This window comes from Sander vitreus, chromosome 2 (assembly GCF_031162955.1).
Source record: "Sander vitreus isolate 19-12246 chromosome 2, sanVit1, whole genome shotgun sequence".
Taxonomy (NCBI): Eukaryota; Metazoa; Chordata; class Actinopteri; order Perciformes; family Percidae; genus Sander; species Sander vitreus.
Genome location: NC_135856.1, coordinates 16,083,833 through 16,105,620, shown reverse-complemented (window position 1 = coordinate 16,105,620; position 21,788 = coordinate 16,083,833). Strand labels below are relative to the sequence as shown.

The window sequence follows — 21,788 nt, the reverse complement described above, 5'->3', positions numbered from 1 at the left end:
GGACGCACATCGGAAACACGCAAAACAGATCTCCAAATCTTCCCTAAACAAGGGTTCTCACTGCTCATGTCAAACATCACCTCCAGTCTATTTACTCCGGGAGTTTGGTTTCTATGGGACTAACAGACCCATAGTGTTTGGGGTTCACATAACTCCTGGCAGGTCGTCTTGTGCGTTGCTCGCCCCGAGGCTGACAGGGATGGGCCGGTGCTGTCAGTGCTAGATAATGAGACAGAGCTTACACTGGGCTAACTCATGCTCCTCCATAACTGTGATTCATACTAATCCCACAACCTCTGCAATTAAGGCAATCACTCTGCTCTGACAATGTTAACTAAAGATTTTAAACCCTGTCGTATTATAACAGAATGGAGTCGACCAACCCTGATTGGCGGCCGTGAGCTGAGAAAATAAACAGTGTTTGAAGATTAGATGATTAGAAGATAAGATGAGTTAATTTGGCCCTTCAGGCAAGAAAAAGGCAGAGAGTGATTTTTGTCCTTCGTGAAGACACTGAATATCTTAATCAACCATCATAATGGCACATATTTTTCTTTGTTTTTTGATTTTTTTTTCAAACACATTTTCGACCAACAGAATGTGAAGAAGAGCCTTGTGGGAGAAGGCGCTCCCTACCTTGCTTTGGAAAGTTTTCCCATATTGAACTGACTCAGCCTTGAGGATAAGCAGATCAGTCTTGGATTAGGGATGAGATCGGAATGCTCTCTTGGATTTCTTTCTACTGGGTAGAAACGTTTACAGTCTCCACTGCCTGATAAAACATACTTTGCATAAGCCGATCTGGACACGTTCTTCTTGGAAGTGTCTCAAATATGACAGAAATTATTGATACAGGTATTTTTTTTGGAAATTTCTCCTTTTGTACTTCACCTTTTGTTGAGAATGAAAGTTCATTCTTGACTTTGGAAGCAGCAGCTGAAAAAAATATCACTATAAGGTCCACAAGATCTTCTTCTGCAGATGGAGCTGCCTAGATGTTCAAATTTCCATTTTTATCTGAGCACTTTAAGGACTTCTCATCCTAGGTTTTAAGCCAACATGGATTTATTCGAGCTAACACTGACAGTAAAAATCTTAAAGTGCTTGAAAAAATTGAAAATGCATCGTGAAAAGTGTGATATGTCTGAGTGGACCTTCACTTTTTGTGTCAAACATTTCTCTCCAAGTTCATTAACCTCCATAATTAAATTATTATTATTATTATTATTATTATTATTATTATTATTATTATTATTATTATTATTATTATATACAATTCTAAACATGTTGGAGTAAATCATTGTTTTAGTGTGATCTTGTCATTAGTCCAAACAGTTCTCCACAGTGGAACAATACTTTGGGATGATCATGTTCAGAGAAAAAATAAAACAGAAACACTGCAGCTTCACCTCTCTGGGCGGTAAATGCTTAATTTAAGCTCCGCTCCAAACTATTTTATTGCAGGCTCATTAGCAACCACGGCACCGTGGCCATGCTAAGCAGGTGGGAAACCTTTGACCTTTACACACACACCCTACATTCCTTTGTCAAGTCCCCATTACTAAGTTACCACTCCTCCGAATTGGGCCATAACCCTTTTCCTCCTCCTGCTCCCTGCTGCAGCATTAGTGAGTGGTACTCTGGACTGTTGAGACAAATTTCTCTATAAAATGTATAAGCCATGAAAACAGCTTCAGTTGGGCAGTCAAACAAAGAGGAAAGGATAGTTGAATTATCTGAAACTCAAGTCAATCTAGTGACAAAGGGGAATGGAGGAGTGGCGAGATGGAACGGAAAAGAAATAAATCTCAATTTGACAGACTTTTTTTTTTTTTTAAGACACTGATCTTCCTTCTCTTCATCCCACTGTTTATTTCCCTCCTGGTGAAACTCACAATGAATTGAAGTTCCACTATAGCTGCCTGATCTTTTGTAGCTCTTTTACAACCTGCCAATTACTCTTAACACTGTCGGGGGCAGGTTTAGCTCGAGACCAAGTTGCAATGAAAATCATCTTAAAAGCCCTCTCTGATTACTGAGAGCACCGGAGCTCATTGTGGAAACGGCTGTTTTAGTGGGTCAGTATGCACACAGTATGTGTTGGTTTTACACTTTACTTGTGCATCACTTGGTAGGATTTCTCCAAACTGTCTAGTTGAATGACAGTTTTTCAATCAGAGACTGACCCACTCACATAGAAATTAAAACCAGAGGAGGGTTTGAATCCACACACAGCCTGATAAAATCACAGGCATTTAACACAGTAGAAGGCAAACTTTCCTGTGTAGGATAGGTACACAGGTTTAAGAAAAAAAACTTTCCTGGATGAATAAAGGTTAGAAAAATGACAAACACACCACATTGTGTACTATAGGCGCAGTGCATGATTATCCAGCTATATGAGCGAGAATGTAAACAGACAGGGAGGCTGGGTTGTCAAAGTGTGCAATCAGAGAGACATTTAAACTGTCTCAGCCAACATACATCAGAACCTGGGGTCACTTGGTACATATCGCACTTCTTTGCTGCATCTGGCCTTAAAAGCAGACTTTATGTAGACAGCAGCATGCGGTGGAATGATGAAGGAAATGTACTTTAAGAGGTCTGTTAGTGTGTGTGTGTGTGTGTGTGTGTGTGTGTGTGTGTGTGTGTGTGTGTGTGTGTGTGTGTGTACTGTACATTTTTGACTTCTTGCCACCAAGTCAAGCACAGTCTCCTATCCAGAGGAGGGAGTAAGCGGGAAGCCGCTGGAAGCCATAAATCTGAAACCCCACGGCACATTTTCTTCTCTTCTGTGACACATTTATTGTCCTTTTTTCGTTTTCCCCTTTTCCTTATGTCGTCCTCAGCTCTCATCCATATTTTAAAACTGCACACTCTTAAACTTTAAACTGAATTGATCCTGCACTCTTTTTTTAACCTCAGTGTGTGAGCAGAGTGTGTGTGGACAGGGGGAAAATGATTTGCCAGCGTAGCTGCATGTGTTTTCTCTACCCATGTTTGTTTTATGCTTTAAAGTCCGCTCAGTCTAGAGATGCTTTGGTCACAAACGGAGTGTGAGGGTTGCAGCAGGCACTGCATCTGTCACAGCTGAGAGGTTTTTCTTGGGAGGGGCAGAGTGGAACTGCATGTGGAGAGATGAGCTCACTGAGAAACAGATTTCTGCAAGGCTGTGGCATAACAGCTGATGTCAAGGAACTACAGGATACCGAACCAATGAACAAGATGACCTGCTCACAGTATTGGACCGGGAGAAGCATGAGTAACAAGTAAGTTTGTGATGGACATGGAATGCCAGTGAGTGACAAGACAAACTCCGCAGTTAACTCCATGCTACAGGCTATGACTAATGATGAGTCATTAGCACTGATCAGCAATTTTGTGACTTGACAATAATCCCCTATGATCTCTCAGACTCGCTAGTACAGTTCACTTTAATCATGAGCTTAATATAAATACGATTGCCTTATGAAACTGTGGGGAAAGTGAGTGCATGCACAGTTACAGTAAGTGCTGGTGAGCAAAGAGGCCAAATAGTGTAGCACATTTCAAAGAGGAGAGGATCAAAAGGATAAAAAATGTGGTGAGAGTGTGCACATGCATATGCATCACTCTTATGACACATGTTGTCTTTGGGCTCTAAAAATATGTATTTCCCGTGTTTCAGCTTCAGCTATCATAACTCATAATCCAGAACCACTGGAATATGGAGCTATACATGTAAATCAAAGATATTTAGTGTTGTTTTTCAGAGCAGCTCAGTCACTTAGATCCTTCTACTCAGTGAGTTAATCTTTAAGACCAGTAAGCGCTAACACTGTTCAGGCTCAACCACCTTAAATATCACTTTTCACAGATACAACCACAGTGATGGCATGCTAACAGTTGATCTGTCGATGTCTAGTTCAGTTGCAACAGGACAGGTAGTAGGCCTAGGAGTAGGTAGAGAAAAAGCAAGCTATTATAGTTGGTCTCTGTTAGTGCACAGTGTTGGAAGGTCTGCTTTCTCACTGTAACCATAAATAATAAACAGGTTACAAAATTACTGAATTGTTTCAAATCAATTTGCTGACTTTCATTCAGCGAATTCTTGTTTATTTGAATTAGAAGAGCTAGCATTTTCAGCCAAATCAAACAATTAAGAACAAATCAATTGCAAAAAATCATAAACATTTTTACCTTATATCAAACCTCCATTTATTTGAAAACCAATAATTAAAGCCGATTTAGGACAACAGCATGACACAACAGTACAGTGCATGCAATAAATACATAAAGTCTGTATTCAATAATTTGTCTTATAAATTTAAAAAACTATAAAAACCAAAACAAAGAAACACTATAATGTACATACAGTACATTACATGCATGTGTTTTAGTTGTTATGCATTAATATTTTAGTCATTATCTGACATATGCAGAGAATCCCTTGTAGTAGGCACCCCTATAATATAATAACATACATGCAGCAGCTCAGCACTCCACGTATTGGTACTCTCTGAGCCCAGTAGTTGAATTTTGTTGTATTTTTTTTAAACAACATAAAAAAGCCTCTATCTATCTATATTGTCAAGTTTCTGGTTATTTTGTCATTATTTCCTTGACTTTATTTACCATAATGTATCCATTCAGCTCAACACATTTCATTGAGTTAGCAGCTTCCTTAAAAAATAAGATTCTGCCAATAAGAAGGTTTTGGTGGGAGCGTGCTGCCATCCTGCAGCTGCCACAGCAGACGGGGTTCTGCATATTACGGTGCTGTGGCAGCTGGTTTGGTCCATACAGATTGTTTCTGACACTGATGGAGCAGAGATGTTTTTACTTTACTGGTCTAGAACAACATTTACTGCACTCCTCTGCTGTGGCATAGTGCTTACTGCTCAGTACGAATTAAGCCCTTGTGCACACAAGCAAGCATGCACACTGGTACACCTACACACTGCATAAATACACACATTTTCATATATCCACTGCTCTAATTGCAATGTTGGAACAGTAGCTCTTCAAGATTGTTTTTTTTTATTCTAGGGGAAACTGTTTTCTAGCAAAAAAAAAAATCACAGCACTTACATATCTTCTGTAACGAAATGTGACACTTCTGACTTAGGCAGGAAGGATACAGTTGGGGAAGTGGAGAAGGAGGAAAAGAGACCCCTCTGATCCAGAAACCCAAAACCTCATTGTAATTTAGTCATCGGTAGAAGGCAATTAGCGAGGGAAGGACTGGTCTTTGCCAGAGCAAGCAAACGGCTGACACACGCTGAGGGTAAACTCTGTGTTTTGCAATGAAAGCACAATTTTGCTGTGCTAATAATGTGACAACATGCAGTGGTTGTTATTTAGATAATGGCAAATGCAAGTTTAAACTTTTAAAAAGAAAGTGCAAAGAAAGTTTTATTTTGGTGGAAACTAAGGAAAGCAAACAGGAGGTTAACAGCATTTTCTGAATAGAAAGACTGAGGCGCTCATCCAACAGGGAGGGAAGTGAATGGGGGATTTATCATAGAAGATTAAAAGCATGAAGTGGAACGCCTATCTTTTTGTCTCATGTCTCGTTTCAAATGAGGATTTTTTCGGACAAGGCTGGGCCGGAAGTTCAAACGTTTAATACTTCTGGGTAATAAACGACACCTTTTGGTCCAGCTGATCATTGTAATTAACTGTATGGATAATTGAATGAAGACACAATCTAGTATGAAAGTGCTGTGGGGCAAAGATGATTAAAAGTGAAGAGATCTTTTTATTTGTTTGTATATTAGATATACTGTATTGCAGATAACAAAGACATCATTTGACAATAAGGTTAGGCAACCCAATCGCTATAAAAGAATGTTGAATTGATGATTCTGTGAAACAGTTTTTATGCTTATTATAAAATCTGCAAATGGCAATTACGATAATCGTTGAGGCAAAATTGAGGTTATGGCAAATAATAAGGTAAGTTTAGTGTTGGATAGCTAAAACACTTGGTTAAAGTTAGAGAAAGATCATGGTTAGGTTTATTGCAGGTGTGTGATGAGACATGAACCAGCGATAGAAGGACACGCAACACCACCTCCCTGATCTCCACACCTGTTTCCAGCTCACTATATAAACGGCACACTACTTCCTGCATGGTATTGCACAATAAGGTGCAGAATTGCAGGGATACTGGGCTGGAGAAGGAGGATTTTAAAAAGCTAAACAGATTACCAGTTTAAGGCTACTGAGGAAAAAGAGGCTGCAACTATTTCCTGTGTCAGCTAACAGATTAAGTTTACAGATTAAGTTTCCATCCAAATACTACGAGTATTGTGAGCTCTCTGGCTGATGGACACTGTGCTTCCCAGTGAAATGTAAATGGTTGTGTAATTTATGTCAAGAGTAATATTCCCCCCAATGTGTTATTGATTTTGTAGATATTTCTTAATATTTGCTCTGGCAGGAGGTTGACTTTCAGCTGCAGGATGATGCTGCTCAGTGGACCAGGAAAATTGACTATAATTATCTAGGCCACTTAAACTTAATCTAATGAAAATGACTTTAGAAAATAGTTTGACCTCTTAGAGCAGGGTTTTTTGTCATAGCATGTTGCAGCTGATTTAAGGGTGAAAACCCAACACAATATACGATATGGATCATGTTGTCAAGATTTATCAAAATTTTAATGGTTTGCATATTTCTGAAAACACTTGCTTCAAATATGTATTTTCCCATCTGTGCAAATACCCCGTCAACACATTCACAACTTGCCCATTGTACTGTAATCTACACTGTTGTGTCTAAAATATGAAATCCACTGCGTTGGCAAGAGAGGTGTCATTTCAGATGAGGTCACTGGCCGAGGCAGCAAGCCAAACACTAACCGCTGTTATTCTTTTCCTTAAATCCCGCTCTTCTGTTTCTTTTTTCTCTCTATCTTTGTTTGTGATCGCCTCTTTCTTTATTTTTTCACTGACCTTGTTTGTTATTGGGGCTCCGAGTTCATTTCTTTTCCCGCCCACTGCTGTGGAAACCCCTCACAGAAACCCAATACTGTCTTTCTTTCTAAAAGTGGAAACTGTGCTGCTTAATGTTCCTGGATATTGAAATGTTGGCTGTCACAGGAGGCAGGACGAAGGCTACATGCTCTAAAGACAAACTGTTGAAGTGATCTTTATTTTCTTTTAGGTCTCTGTCTATCAAATCAGTTATCAACTATTCTGATAGGACTGTTTGTAGTTCCAAAATAGCAAATATGTGAAATGAAATGTATAACAATGTCCTTTAAAGAATCATTGATTAACAAAGTAATTCCTGATGTTGATAGATGTCTGATAGAATTAGCCAACCCTGTCTGTTAGAATTTAGATTTATGTGGCCGGGTTAGCTCAGTTGGTGGAGCAGATGCACATATATAGAGGTTTACTCCTCGACGCAGTGGGTTCGGCTCCGACCTGCGGCCCTTTGCTGCACGTCATTCCCCCTCTCTCTCCCCTTTCATGTCTTCATCTGTCCTACGGAAATAAAGGCCTAAAATGCCGAAAAAATAATCTTGAAAGAAAGATATTTAGATTTATAACCGAATAATCTGCAACAGCAAATACTTTTTAATTTGGTTTATGGTTATATTAAGGCACCCACTGCGAGACCCCACAGCACTTGGTTATGATTAGGGAAAGAGTGTGGTCTTGGTTAAACAAGTGATTTGAAGTACAGGACAGGACGTGTTTACTTTATTAATGTTTAACTGAAACCACAATCTTTACCTAACCTAAACCAGAGTGCTTTTGATACCTAAACCGAGCAGCAAGCAAGACTCAGGATCAATAAAAAAGACCTGCACTTTGTACGACCACCATCCAACGACTTGTGTGCAGTACACGTCCATACAGTAAGTGCAGCTCTTCCTATACAAGAAAGCCAGGGAACATAATCCAGGCAGAAATTATATTTCCGCTCATTAGAAACTAATTATCAAATGCAATTTTTAGGAGACAGGGTTGCAGGAATAAGAGTTAGCTTAGCATAAAACCATTTTTTTTTTACTGACAGGAACAAGGTCTGCATCAGCTACTGTTTATACTCCCACAGCACCCTGACAGACCAGAGGGAGAGAGAAGGAGAGCATTGGGAGCAAGCCACCCCCGCGCAGCTACCTATCTACAGTATCTATACCTCTTTCATCACCGTACTCTTTCTGTCTTCCTCTGAGACTCTGGGAGACAGAAGAATCATCTCCCATTGGTTATTCCTCATGCTCCACCTCAACTTTCATCTCCAGCCAACGACCTGTCCTGGTTGCACGGGGGAAAGTACGAGTAGAAAAACGCAACCAAAACAAGAGTGGGGAGCTTGAAGGGGGGACAAAAAGAAGGTGAAATGCATTCTCCAGGTTCGTTTTTATCATGAGATACACATCTGGATATCTACAGAGACCTGGTACATAATCATTTCAATATATGCAAGTGTCTCTGGAGGTTAGAGAACAGGAGATTGACAGAGGGAACGAGGCAGAGGCCAAGATTGTCTTCCCGTGTCATTCAGGTTCAGGACTTAGCTTCAAAGAAAACACAAAGGGGCCCTATTTGGAAATGAATTTTCTCCACGAACTATCATCTCATAACACAAATATTACCATTAATGACTCAATTTCCTGATAATTTCCTTATCGACCCCCCTAATTGGGCCCATTTGTTTGCTTTGTCATCCTCCAGTGATATGGGCCTTTTGTTATTAGAAGCAGAGAGGGGACTCATGTGGGAACCTGATGACTTATTCTGCTGGAGGAGGGGGACCCCCAGAGCTGCTGAGGATCCCCTGCAACACACATTACGACTATAGAGGCAGCCCCTGTCCTGCAACACCAAGACCCAGCAGCAACAGCAGCAGTGGAAGCTATTTAAATAGCACTTACTGGTAGCACACTGACTCAAGAGCCTCTCCTGTCTTTATCTCTCTCCCCTTCTCTTTTTCTCTTGCTTACCCTCCCTCACTTTGTCTCTCTCTGTTACCCAATTGTCTCTCTTTCTGTTTCCTCTCTCTCTCTACAATGGGCCTTCTACAGAGGAGGTGAATCAGCTGAGGCCAGTGCTTTCCGAGCTTCCCTCTGCTCTCTGCTGGACACTGAGCCTAATTAATTGGCTGTATTGTCCCGGAGGGAGCAGAGCCAGCAAGGGGAAAGGGGTAAATAGGGAAAACGTGTTGGGCAAAAGAGGAGAGGGCATGGCTTTACTCTATCAGATGCTCTCCATTTCTTTTCTGAAAGACAGAGAGGGCGAACATGTGTGCTCTTGTGTCTGAGGTGATTGTGAGAGAGAGAAAGAGAGAGAAAGTGTGAATTCACAGCCCCTCACCCCACTACAAGTCTTATCTGTGAGAGCTAATGAGTGATGGATTAACCTGGGATCACCCCTAGCAAATTGAGATGACCCCACAAACTTACCCTAAGTAACCACCCAGAAGTCTGCATTCCACTTCACACAACCAAACAAATACACACACATACATTAGCCTTTGGTGTTATTATCTCTCTGTTATCTCTCTGCTATTATCTCTGTTATTGTCTATCAAGAAAGGTTTTTCCTCCTTAAAGGTAGGGCTATGTGTTTCGACATACAGGTTGCTTGTAGAGTTAGACATCAATCAATAGGCATAAAAGCATAAAAAGACAATGTAAATGCTTTTCACTGTATCCAATGATCCTGATTTCTTCATGTGACTCCATATTTTCAGTGGATGTGGAGCACCTGTTTAAAAGCTTCATTTGGGACAAATCTATCCAAGACCCGACTGCAGAAATGATCCTATACTCTGAAGTCTAATTTCCAACAATTATACACATCAGTCTAAAAGGAAGCGTTGCCTGCAAAGTGTCCTTTCCTCAAGTTTATTGTAAATCTGTCTACTTTGTACTGACCTCTGCTGACTGAGATCTCTTTGTGCAACCGTGTCAACCTACTGCCTGCAAATGCAGATTCATCTACCCAACAGGCTGCTTTCCCTAAAAAACAAAGATAAAAAGCTGACGCATGACTCTTAGCTTCCTTGTCTTTATAACCAACATCACTGTTGGTTATACAGACAATCAGAGGCCCACACACATACACTCACACAGGCACACACAAACAAAACTGTGACTTCAAGGCATCCATGACGACCGGGTGCTACAAACCTCCAGTGGCTTGCTGGCTGACACACACACACACACACACACACACACACACACACACACACACACACACACACACACACACACACACACACACACACAGCCTGCGCCATGACTTATATGGGAAAGACAAAGACGGTGATAAATCACCGTCAGCTATTCAACCAACCACACACACACACACACACACACACATTCAGTTAACAAAAATCTATTAGCATTACAGGATAACTGCATTAAAGCCCTTTGCAACTCATTCTACATCTGCAGTTTAAATATTTACAACATAATTAACCACCGAAGACACTTTATTCCTCAGAGGCAGCTGATTCACACAGATGACGACAGCAGTGTGCTACAGGAACAGTGGGGGGCGCTCTGATCTACATAACAGGCTGCTGTGTCGGGGTGTAACGTCGTCCAGCCATTAATCATCTATAGCTGTGATGGTTGAGGACCCCTGCTTTGGCCTGATGTGCTCACACTCGTGCTAGGTGGTCCTGTCGACGAGCACGCAACAGCTGCCAGAGAGGTTTTTGCCAGGACTTTCACCTTGAATGAAACGCTGAGCTGCTGCAAATACAAAAGCCTCCTTCTCTTTTATTTCTCTCTCTCTCTCTTTCACACATAAGCGGGTATCTGTTTTCTATTGTTGTTGTTGATTTTGTTACAGCCCCATCAGCTACAGGGAGATTTTGGGGGAATTGTAACAAGCTGTGCCAAGGTAATAAGTGTGAACAGGCTTGGATAATTGTGGCATAATGTAACAGCACATGCTGCACCAGCTTCAGTGATTGTTCTGATATTTTACTTTTACCTGAAAGCACAAGAAGGAATACAGCGGTTTTCACCGCAAGGAACAGCCCAGGGCTCAGCGCACCAGAGGGACGTTTTTTCTTCTCTTTAAATTACTCTGTCTTGTTTCCTTTCCTGTCGTTGCCTCCAGCACACATTACATATTTGCTTTGGCTGCAAACACTTGCCCTCCTCTTGGTAACTGTTCAGTAACCTGCTGCCACACAGAGGTGCTGAGGTCATCAGCCCTGATCCTCTACAGCACCGCTGGCCCCAGCCTCGGGATCAGGTCTCACATACGCATAGACGCACACACACACACACACACACACACACACACACACACACACACACACACACACACACACACACACACACACACTTTTTAACTCTAAAAAGCTGACAATGCCTACGCATTCATCCTCTCACACAAATGCACAGAACCAGGCTCTCTCTCTCTCTCTCTCTCTCTCTCTCTCTCTCTCTCTCTCTCTCTCTCTCTCACACACACACACACACACACACACACACACACACACTCACAATGTTTTCTTACCCTGTTTACTGGTCCCTTCATGGCTCCCTATTAACAAGTGAGACTGCTCTGGTCTTTCTATGATGGCGGCAATGAATCAAGGTATTGCTACCAGTGTGTTTCAGACCTGATGACTGCATGAATGAGTGGCGCTGGCTTGTGCAGGAACTAGCGAGTTTATAGGGGAACTCTGTCAATTTTACATATCAAAGTCTGTTTACAGGTCTTGGAGAGTTCTACTACATATATAAAACAAGTTGTATAAAAGTATTTTTTGGCTCCAGAGGGAGCTGCGTGAAGTCTGACAAACTGCCTCAAGTGATGTCACTTGAGGCTGTATCGGTTGGAGCTGAAAATGAAAATAATCTGGTGGTGTGGAGTTAGAAAGAGGAGAGCTGACAAGACCTCTGCTGCTCCTCATCTCTACCTGAGGCTATCGACTCGAGGCCACATTAGCTACTAGCATAACTAGCATTCACTGTTCATTTACAGTAAAAATGGGACTGATTGTGTCCTGCCTAGTTGGCCTCTGTCACCTCTGTATGACAGCGTTTACTCTATGGTGCAAAATATGGCTGCTTGATATATATTAGAGACAGGCAGGCTGTGATTCATGGAGCTGATGAGTGAGGCGCTGTCTTGTGTCTAATATGTGAACACATGCTGATATTGTTTGGCGTGGGTTTTAATTACCCCTAATCATCTGGTACCCGCTCAACACAAACCTTTCCATTACACACAAACACCTCTGTCTCTCTCCTGCTCAAGCTCTCTCTCTCTCTCTCTCTCTCTCTCTCTCTCTCTCTCACACACACACACACACACACACACACACACACACACACACACATACACACACACACACACACACACACACACACACACACACACACACACACACACACACACACACACACACACATTCCGTGATTCATGCCAAACCCACAGCACACAGAGATCCTCCCTCGGCTAAGACAAGCTTTCACTGTGGCATCAAGTCGGCAATTAATTCATTAACAGACACGTCTCCCCAGGCGCTGAATAGCTGCTCACATTCTGGACAGAATTACTGTTCACACACACCCACCCACACACACACACACACACACACACACACACACACACACACACACACACACACACACACACACACACACACACAGTTATCAACAGAGACTAAGAAGAGCATCTTGTGTCTGTCTGTCGCTGGGGGAATTAAACACGAGGAGCGACCTGTTGAGTAGCTTGTGTGTAAACAAGTGTGTGAGTGTGTGTAAGTGTGTGAAAATCTTGGAGATGCCTGTATCCCTCATTTCCTTCGAACACCTTTTGTGCAACAGCTAGCAGCACTTTTGCAGATTTTTGGGAGTCATCCTAATCATGTTTGAACACTGTTTTGGTGAATTTGTAATGCATTTAACTTTTTGCACCTAAGGCGACCAGCTATAATCGAGCTCTCAGCGTGATCCAATAATAATAATAATGAAGCAGCTGTCATCGCCGCAAAAAAAAGCCTACTTCAAGTCTGTGGTTTGAAAAAGATTAATCAGATTGTTAAAAAAAATCCTTAGTGTGCAGTACGCCCAGATTTCTCTCTTGAGATTGTACTTGACAGCATAAAAACATGGTACGGAAGTGTGTGTGTGTGTGTGTGTGTGTGTGTGTGTGTGTGTGTGTGTGTGTGTGTGTGTGTGTGTGAGCTACTTCTGCAGAGTGCAGCTAATATTAGAGAAGTGCTGTATTGAAGGATAAAAAGATAAAAAGATGAGGAAAAGATCAGTTTGGATCTCATCGGCCAGATCAATTATCACCAGCTGCTGTACACACACACACACACACACACACACACACACACACACACACACACACACACACACACACACACACACCCCACACACACAGAGCATGTTTTCACCCACAGCTATGCAGCAGCGATATTTCTGATCATAAATGGGAATATGATGAAGATAACGACAATCTGAGTTCCTGGCCTGGCTGGATGTTGTGATAAACCAGCCACAGTCCTCAGTAAGTTCAAGCACCAACGAAGGTGACAAGAGGAAGTGAGTGCAGGCCAGAAGCCAACAGAGTAACGCAATATGGCTTTACTTCAGAGGCAATATGGCTTCTGACCAAACCGTTTCTCAAAAACAAGGTCGAGGTTCCATTTCTGGTACAGAGACCTGCGCACACACACTCACACTGGCTAAAAATGTGGACTCACACTGAGCAGGATCTGTGTTGCATTATGTGTTGTAGCCAAAGCAATGAAACAAAACCACGGCCGCAGAAATGTTCACTTTACCCAAAGGACCCTGAATTCAACAACAGACACACAGGCTGTGAAATTTTAGAACAGATTGTGTCTTTTCTGACAAGTAAACACATTATATCACCCCAAGCAGTGCGACCTGAGCTTTGTCAAAGGCAGTAAAATGGATTTTTAATGAAAATGATCTTTTTCCACCAGACAATATGCAAATAGCTCAGTAAAACACAGTTACAAATGTGTTTTAGATTTAGTTTTTAGTTTTATGAATGGAGGCAGCCTTCCTTGTGTTTCTCTCTCAGAACAAACACTTTCTAATTACCGTTTTGTGCGTTGTCTTATCTGTATAAACTCATTTTTAAAGGCCTGTCAGAATTAATTATCTGTGCAAAATAGAATTCCATCAAAATTGGATTGTTTCTCACAGGCCTCATGACAAGCAACAACTAGCTCCAAAATTCCAGGTCCAAATGGCTGCTGCCAAACGCTGACATTAATAGCTTCAAGATCTTCCACTGCTTCAACATACTCCACAGTATCTGCATTATTTGTCATCTATTGCCTCCATTTGAGCCTAAATTATTATGATTATGAATTATCTCACCACTGGGATTGTATGGTCTATGGTTACAGAAGTACTGAAAGTACGATTTTAAGTCGATTGATTGTAATGGCTTTAATCATCATTATTGTTAAAGTGCTCATATTATGCTCATTTTCAGGTTCATAATTGTATTTAGAGGTTGTACCAGGATAGGTTTATGTAGTTTAATTTTCAAAAAACACTAAATTTTTGTTGTACTGCACATTGCTGCAGCTCCTCTTTTCTCCCTGTGTGTTGAGCTCTCTGTTTTAGCTACAGAGTGAGGCATCTTACTTCTGTTCCATCTTTGTTGGGAGTCGCATATGCACAGTACCTAGGTAAGGACTAATACCCAGTCAGAAGCAGAAGTATGACGGATTGCCACGCTAGCAGCTAGGCGAGCATTATAACGTGTGTTACAAAGTGACACACGTTCGTCACGGAAGTAAAGGCTGGACTACAATAGAGCTGTTTGGAGCAGTTTGTGAACAGTGTTTTCTGTTGGAGATGGTAAGTCCCTTTGGGGTGGACTTTGGGCTTTTTCACTTTGTAAACCTATAACATGCACAAAATGATATATAACAGTGCTCATAATATGAGCACTTTAAATACAAATACTTAATATCTTTCTGGAGCCAGATGTCAGAATTCTCACACTGAAACACCAACATGGATGTACTCTGTCTTCCTTTAAACCAGGTCTGGTTCTGGTCCAAAAATGGTGTCCAAAAACATATACAATCCCAGTATATATCCTCAACAGGACCATTGGCAGCAAATGGATATTCCAACACAATACATACAGAGCTATAGAGTTCCCTGTGATCCCAAAACATGCTTTGTCATTATTACTGCCTTTCTTACTGCATGTGTGTGTGTGTGTGTGTGTGTGTGTGTGTGTGTGTGTGTGTGTGTATCTTAGTGTAACTTTGTGTATCTTTTCTGGCTGTCTTTTTTGTTTTGGGATATACCGCTCGTCATCCTTGCTTACAGTACGTGCTTGTTCAGTGGCCCTGTTTCTGTCTGTCTGAAAGATATAACAAGTCTCAAAATCTAAAACAGAAGCGTGAGCCGGTCATCTGGACCATGAGTGACTTATTTTTGCAACGGTTTACAAAACAAGTCATAAACACTGATAAGAGCTCAGGCAAAAGAGATTCTTGAAGTGAGAGAGCGGCCATTCCCCCCTGTTTGAACTAGCAGCTTAAGACCTGAAGAAAACTCTGTGTGTGTGTGTGTGTGTGTACATGCGCGTGCGTGTCTACAGGTTTGTGCATGTTGGTAAGAAGAGGTGAGTGCTGACTGAAGAGGTGAAAGTGAGGAATAGTAAGACAGTGCAAAGTGCAAAGCTACCCTGTCAGTTTATTCCCAGCTTTGCTTGCTGTGAGCGGGACTAACAACACATCCCGCCGGCACCTTTGAAGATGAAGGATGCCGGTTTATAAAGTTGCACGGTGAGCTGCTCAAACATTAACCAGACCGTTGGTCATGTCTGAAAGGTACCAAACAAACCTGACAGCAAGGTGACATCTGAGTAAAGGCCTGTAGAACATATTTGTTCCCCAGCTGACTTGATGTAATTTCACTGAAAGGAATCGCTTCTATGTGCAGACAAAGGTGGAATGATACATGTCTGACTTCCTCTGCCCTCTGCTTTGAAGCCTTGATTACAATTTGATTGTCATTATCTGATGCGTGCAGGATGACTGTAAACACCTCACCTAAATAAGCAACAATGAACTTGATGGAAAAAACAGCCTCTAATATTGTAACACTATCAGATCAGTCTGTGATATTTGATTGTTTTTATCACCTTTAAAAGTTTATTTCTTATATTTTGATAATTTGTACGTTAGGGCATCTCTATGTTACATTCTATATTACATTCTTGTCTAAATAGGTCATTTACATATTTGCATTTTCTATGCTGCAAACTTCTTGTATAAGAGATGAAAGTTGGTGCACAACGGTAAGCAAGAAACTTTCTTTTTGATTATGTCCGAGAAAGTGCCCAAAATCCTGAAATTTACTACCGTCGTTATCAAACTCCGCTGTAGCTGTTCTGGAATTATCTTAGACCTCATTAGGGTACGGGCAATCGTCCAAGAAAATAAGAAAAATATGCCACCAAACATCAGTATGTGCACAGCTGTTTTTAAGTGTTTACTTATGTTTGCTTAAAGATTTTGTTTGAATTAATATTCACATCTTTCACATCATATTTTTTACCCCTGATGGTTTCAAGTTGGAAGCGCACTCACATATCACAAGGCATAAAAACAACTTTAATAGTTTTGTCTAAACAAGTGGTTGTTGCTTTAAAACTCAATTATTTTAATGGGTATCAAATCAACCATGACAACTTTTCTGTACCGCATGTTTGCTCCTGTCAGTCAGATGCCTCTGAACAGCACCTGGGAATATTTGAGTGTGATTTCTGCAGTTTAAATTTTGACATATAGTGATGCAAAACGAGCAGCGGCTCTGTTCAAATCATCCAGCTGATACTTCCAAGTAATTTATATGTTACAGTATCAATGCACCAAGGGAACTGTGAATTTCGTGGAAGAAAGGAAGAAAAGGTTTCTTCCTGTCCCAGCAGCCTTTACATTCCCATTGGCCCAATAAGAGGCGTCTGGAAAAAAACACAATTGTCAAAAATACTCTGTTGGCCCACAGGCCATGGAAATGTCACTCTACTGCCCCTTTATTTCCCCGTTCCTCTCCCTCACATATTTTCCTCATCATACTCCCCCTCTCTCGCTTATGTCTGTCTCTTTCATTTCCACTATTGTCGTCCTGCTCCATCTCCAGCCCCTCCTTCTGTCCCTGCTTCTCTCTGTGCTGCAGTCCTCTGCATGCCTTTAAGCTGTCTTTCTAATCTGTCTGAATTATTCAAGACACTTTCTCCTCTTTTTTATTTTTTTTACCCCAAATGTCAAGTAAACTGCAGAAACCTGAAAACGGGGTAACTTAGGGATGAAAATTACATTTACAGTTAATTTGCATTGAAAGAATTTATTCTCTCACTGCAGCCGTTTCTCATCATAGCTAAAACAATGTCACCGTTCCTTACTTTGTGAGTTGACTGTTTTTTTTTCTATGAGGTTCATCAGTGCATTCTGACAGGCCATGGTATATCCATCATTTTCTCACGGTAAAATTACAAACTATTTTTATTTTTTTTACCACTGCTGCAAACACAGATTAACATCTCTAAACTGAGCATGTCTCTGTTGTGCCTGTGGTGCTGCTTATTGAACCCAATGCATTAGAAGTGTTTCCTTAGCTGTGGAGAGCCAATAACTTAAGTGGATCAAGGTGTACACTCAGGAGCGTCCTTTAAGATCCCGAGGAAAGTAATCAGCAAAGTGCACTTTGAGAAAAACACAGAGACACCCCTGTGTGTGTATTTTTTTTTTTTGTCTTTTTTTTTTTTTTGGAAAGAAAATATCAGTGAATATCAGTTCCAACACCACACAGTGCCAGACATTTGACTGCACACAGAAACACACTGCTGTGCTTATGAGAGTCCAGAGACACTCGCGGTGCTGTCATTTAGGAGAGTGCAACAACAAACTCTCGGAAGTCTGTGTGATCGCTAAAGTTGTCCCACTGAATACACACATCCATCTAACACACCTCCTTCCATTGTTCACTGCCCTGACAGAGGTGTGATTTCTTTTTCTCTTAAGATTCCACATTTGCTTTTGCTCAGACAGACACACACACACACACACACACACACACACACACACACACACACACACACACACACACATTGCCATAGCCTACACAAAGTCGAAAACTAAACATCTTGCTGATGACATGTTGGATGCCGTAAGTGGCAGGCTTTTATGGTTTCAGTATGAAACATATTATATGCATGTTGGTGAAGAATAAAGTGTCAAGGATATTGACTAAAGGAAACAATTCATTTGTATGAGTTTAGGAGTTGTGCCTAATATCACTGAAGTTCATGTAAATATTTAAAAGCTATATAAATGTATGTATTTAAATGTAACATTGCTGGGCACTGACATATTTTAGTGTTATCTGAATGCTGGGATGTTTACCACAGCAGTCTGTATAACTGTGTGCTTCTAATGTTGGCCAAATAACAATTTAAAGTTGTTTGTGCGGCTCAGTAAGCTTGATAAGTGATGAAAGTGAAGAGAAAATCAATCGGCAGGGTCAGTTGGCCAGCAATAAGAAAAGCATGCAGACTGGCATTGGCTACTTGACAATAACCAAAATTTAAAGAGTAACATACACACTTAAAGCCTTGATTTAATTGCTTTCTTTAACACATTTTGAGCATCTCCAGAGTCACAATATGTACAGAATTCAGATATTTCCACTGTTGATTTAGCAACACCGTCACATCTGACTGTGAGAATGTATCAGAGCTTTAGAAACGCCAGCAAAAAAAAAAAAAGCCTTTTAAACAGCTGCTATTAGTCAAAGTGACTGACATGTGGCGTCACTGTCAAACAATATAGAGCCTTTTTTCCTGCAGACCTGCAGCAGAATGGGAAATGTAAAGGGAATCACACTGAGGTTTTAGTTAGTCTCTATCGTCAACATCTTTCTGCCTCTCCTTTTGTTTCTTGAGCTGTTCCTCGTCATCCTCCTCACTGTTCACCTCATCACCAATGACTGCAAGTCTTTGTTACTTTGCAATCTTCACGATTCAAACATTTTTTATGTCCAAAAAATTACGTTAAATTGAAGCTAAGTGAAAACAAAAAAAGGCCATATTGCCACAATACTATTCAAAGCATTTACAGCAACATAATTCAGTGATATCATTAATCTGTACAAACAATCTTCGTATCACCTATCTTCTTTTCTTACTTCCTCTGCATCTCAAGTATAGAATTTAAATTGACAGAAACCTGGCCAGAATTCTCTTTCTGCAATCCACAGGTTCGTGTGTCTGTGCCAGGTTGTAATAAAACTACTGAAACCATGACTTTGATCACTCAGCAGCTGTTGAAACATGTTGGCTCTCAGACACAAAGAGCAGCATATATATATATATATATATATATATATATATATATATATATATATATATATATATATATATATATATATATATATATGATCCAACATTGCTTCTTTTTTTGTTGTTCCAATTGCTTTCTTTTACAGATAGAAAATACTCTTAGAAGTTATATTTACATTTCTTCAGGTTGTTTTTCAATAAATAATGTTAATGATAATTCTGAAAATATCCAGTTTACACTTGTTATTTTTATTATAACCTATTTAAAACACATTTAATGCAATAAAACTAGAGCCAATTTGCCGTTTTCAAATTTACAATCAGGAAAACGATTTGATTATAATATCTTAGAGTGTAATAATAAACAAATAATTTATACATTTATAATAATAAATATATATTTTTATTCACAACCACAACACCTGAAATTTTGATAGATCCTTTCAGATTGATTTTGATGTGGAAAATAATTATGTTATAACAAAAAAGAAAAATAATCTGTGTTCAATTAGCACTGCAGTGTTTGTTGCAGGATTCTTCAGATAAATGATCGCTTTACTGCAGCGGTAAAGTTAAAGCTATGAGAAATGTTCCTATGGACGATTAGGCTCGGTGGTCCCGTTTGAGGTGGTTTAAAAGCCTCCATTATGGCCTGCAGTAAGCTAGATGGATTTTCAAATTGCATTTTCATCTTGCATGCGTCTTAAACCCAATTTAATGCTCGTAAACGGGCGCCACAATATCAGAGAAAAAGTAACTTTGCCGTGGTTTTGTTTGAAGGGAATGTCAAGTTTGGGGTTATTGAACGGAAGCTGCATAATTAGTCGTATGTTAGTCATAAAAATAACAAAATTATTAGTATCGTTAATATTATTATTGTGTATTTTACATTTAAAATAGCATCAAACGCATCATTTTGCGTGAACAAACTGAACTGATTTTACATTACACATATCCTTCTAATAATGCCTGATCTCTCTTTTCTGTTCTTTTTTTCTTTATATATTTCCACAGCCGACAGTTATCTTAAAACCACACAAGTCATTCCAGCCACCACAAATACAATGTACAGTAGCCTATCCTACATGTAGAGCAGCTGTGCTCAGCATCAGAGACAGCTGCTCCGGGCTGGAGGACGGTGGATGGACTTACCGACGCACTCGTTGGCCTCCCTGGCTGTGGCTCTCTGCCATGGTCTGTCGTAGTGGAAAGGTTTGCACCTGTCGCACTCCGGCCCCGCGGTGTTGTGTTTGCACTCACACACCAGACTCCCATCCCGGTCTTTTACGCACCGAGATGCGTGCCCGTTGCATTTGCATCTCCCTCCGACCTGCAGGTCCGACACGGCGTAGAAGTACGAGTCCCGGGCCAGCTCCGAGTCGTCCTCGTTTTCGTCGCCGAAAGTGTGCAACCGGCTGAAGATGACTTTAATGTCAGTGGCTGTTACCCAGTCCTGCAGCACCGGGGAGTTGTCAAAGTCGTGCGCCGACGGTCTGCCGTCCAGCGTGCTGAAGGCGATGAGCCCGCCGGTCAGAGGATACATGTCGGTGTGGGTGTCTGTGCACACGGCCTCCTGCTCGTTCTGCTTCGTGATAACAGCCCTGTTTGGCTTATTGTACATCTTCCTGCACTGGGTCGAGTAAAATTGAAAGGGTACCCAGGTTTTACCGTAGTCCATGGACTTGTAAATAGCCATGGATTCAGGTCGAGGCGAGGAAAACTGCAGGCTCACATAAGTGACCTCAAACTTCTTGCCGAGGGACAGAGTCAGGGTCACATTCTGCGGGTACTGGATGAAGTTCTCGGACTGCCAGCGGGTGAGGTTGTGCGGGTTGTTCAGGTCCGTCAGGTACGCTGGTGGGTGGTACTTCTTGGGGTCCGAGGCATCGCAGGTGTGACAGTTCCTGGTCCTCTCATCTCCTTTCTCCGCCGATGTCACCACGCAGTAGCGGCTGGGCGTCTTGCCGCAGGTGCTGGACACCTTTACTTCCTTGCCGAAGGCGGAGTTGACAAAGTCCGGGATGCAGCGCCGTGGGTTGCCGTGCTCGTCGTAGCAGGGGTCCGGGGGAGAAGTCTGCGCCGCGAACAGACTCATCCCGTAGCCGCCGAAGGCGCTCCGGCACGACAGGGACGCGGCGAGCAGCACAGTAAGCACAATATCCACAACCCTTATCATGGTAGGTCCCTCGGTCCCCAAGTGTCTCTGCCGCTGGAGGAGAAAGGGAAAGCAGCGAGCGTGTGTGGAGAGAGAGAGAGAGAGAGAGAGAGAGAGAGAGAGAGAGAGAGAGAGAGAGAGAGAGAGAGAGAGAGAGAGAGAGAGAGAGAGAGAGAGTGAGAGAGTGTGTGTGTTAAGTTTGATGATGGCACAGCAGTCTGCAAAAATTTTCCAAACAAACATTGGGGCACGAATTAGTTTCTTACAGCGATATGAAAGTACCATTCAGGTTTTGTGATATTTCTATAAAG

At 41.4% G+C, this 21,788-nt stretch overlaps 1 protein-coding gene across 1 annotated transcript in view; it reads right to left on the bottom strand.

Moving 5' to 3' along the window:
* The window catches only part of ntn1a (netrin 1a), a 56,757-nt gene extending 35,092 nt beyond the window's left edge, over window positions 1-21,665 (bottom strand). Inside the window, exon 1 of the mRNA XM_078280182.1 lies at window positions 20,475-21,665. Coding sequence (XP_078136308.1) covers window positions 20,475-21,498 — 1,024 coding nt within the window. The 5' untranslated portion in view covers window positions 21,499-21,665. The remainder of the gene's footprint in view (window positions 1-20,474) is intronic.
* Between the last annotated feature and the right edge of the window lie 123 nt (window positions 21,666-21,788).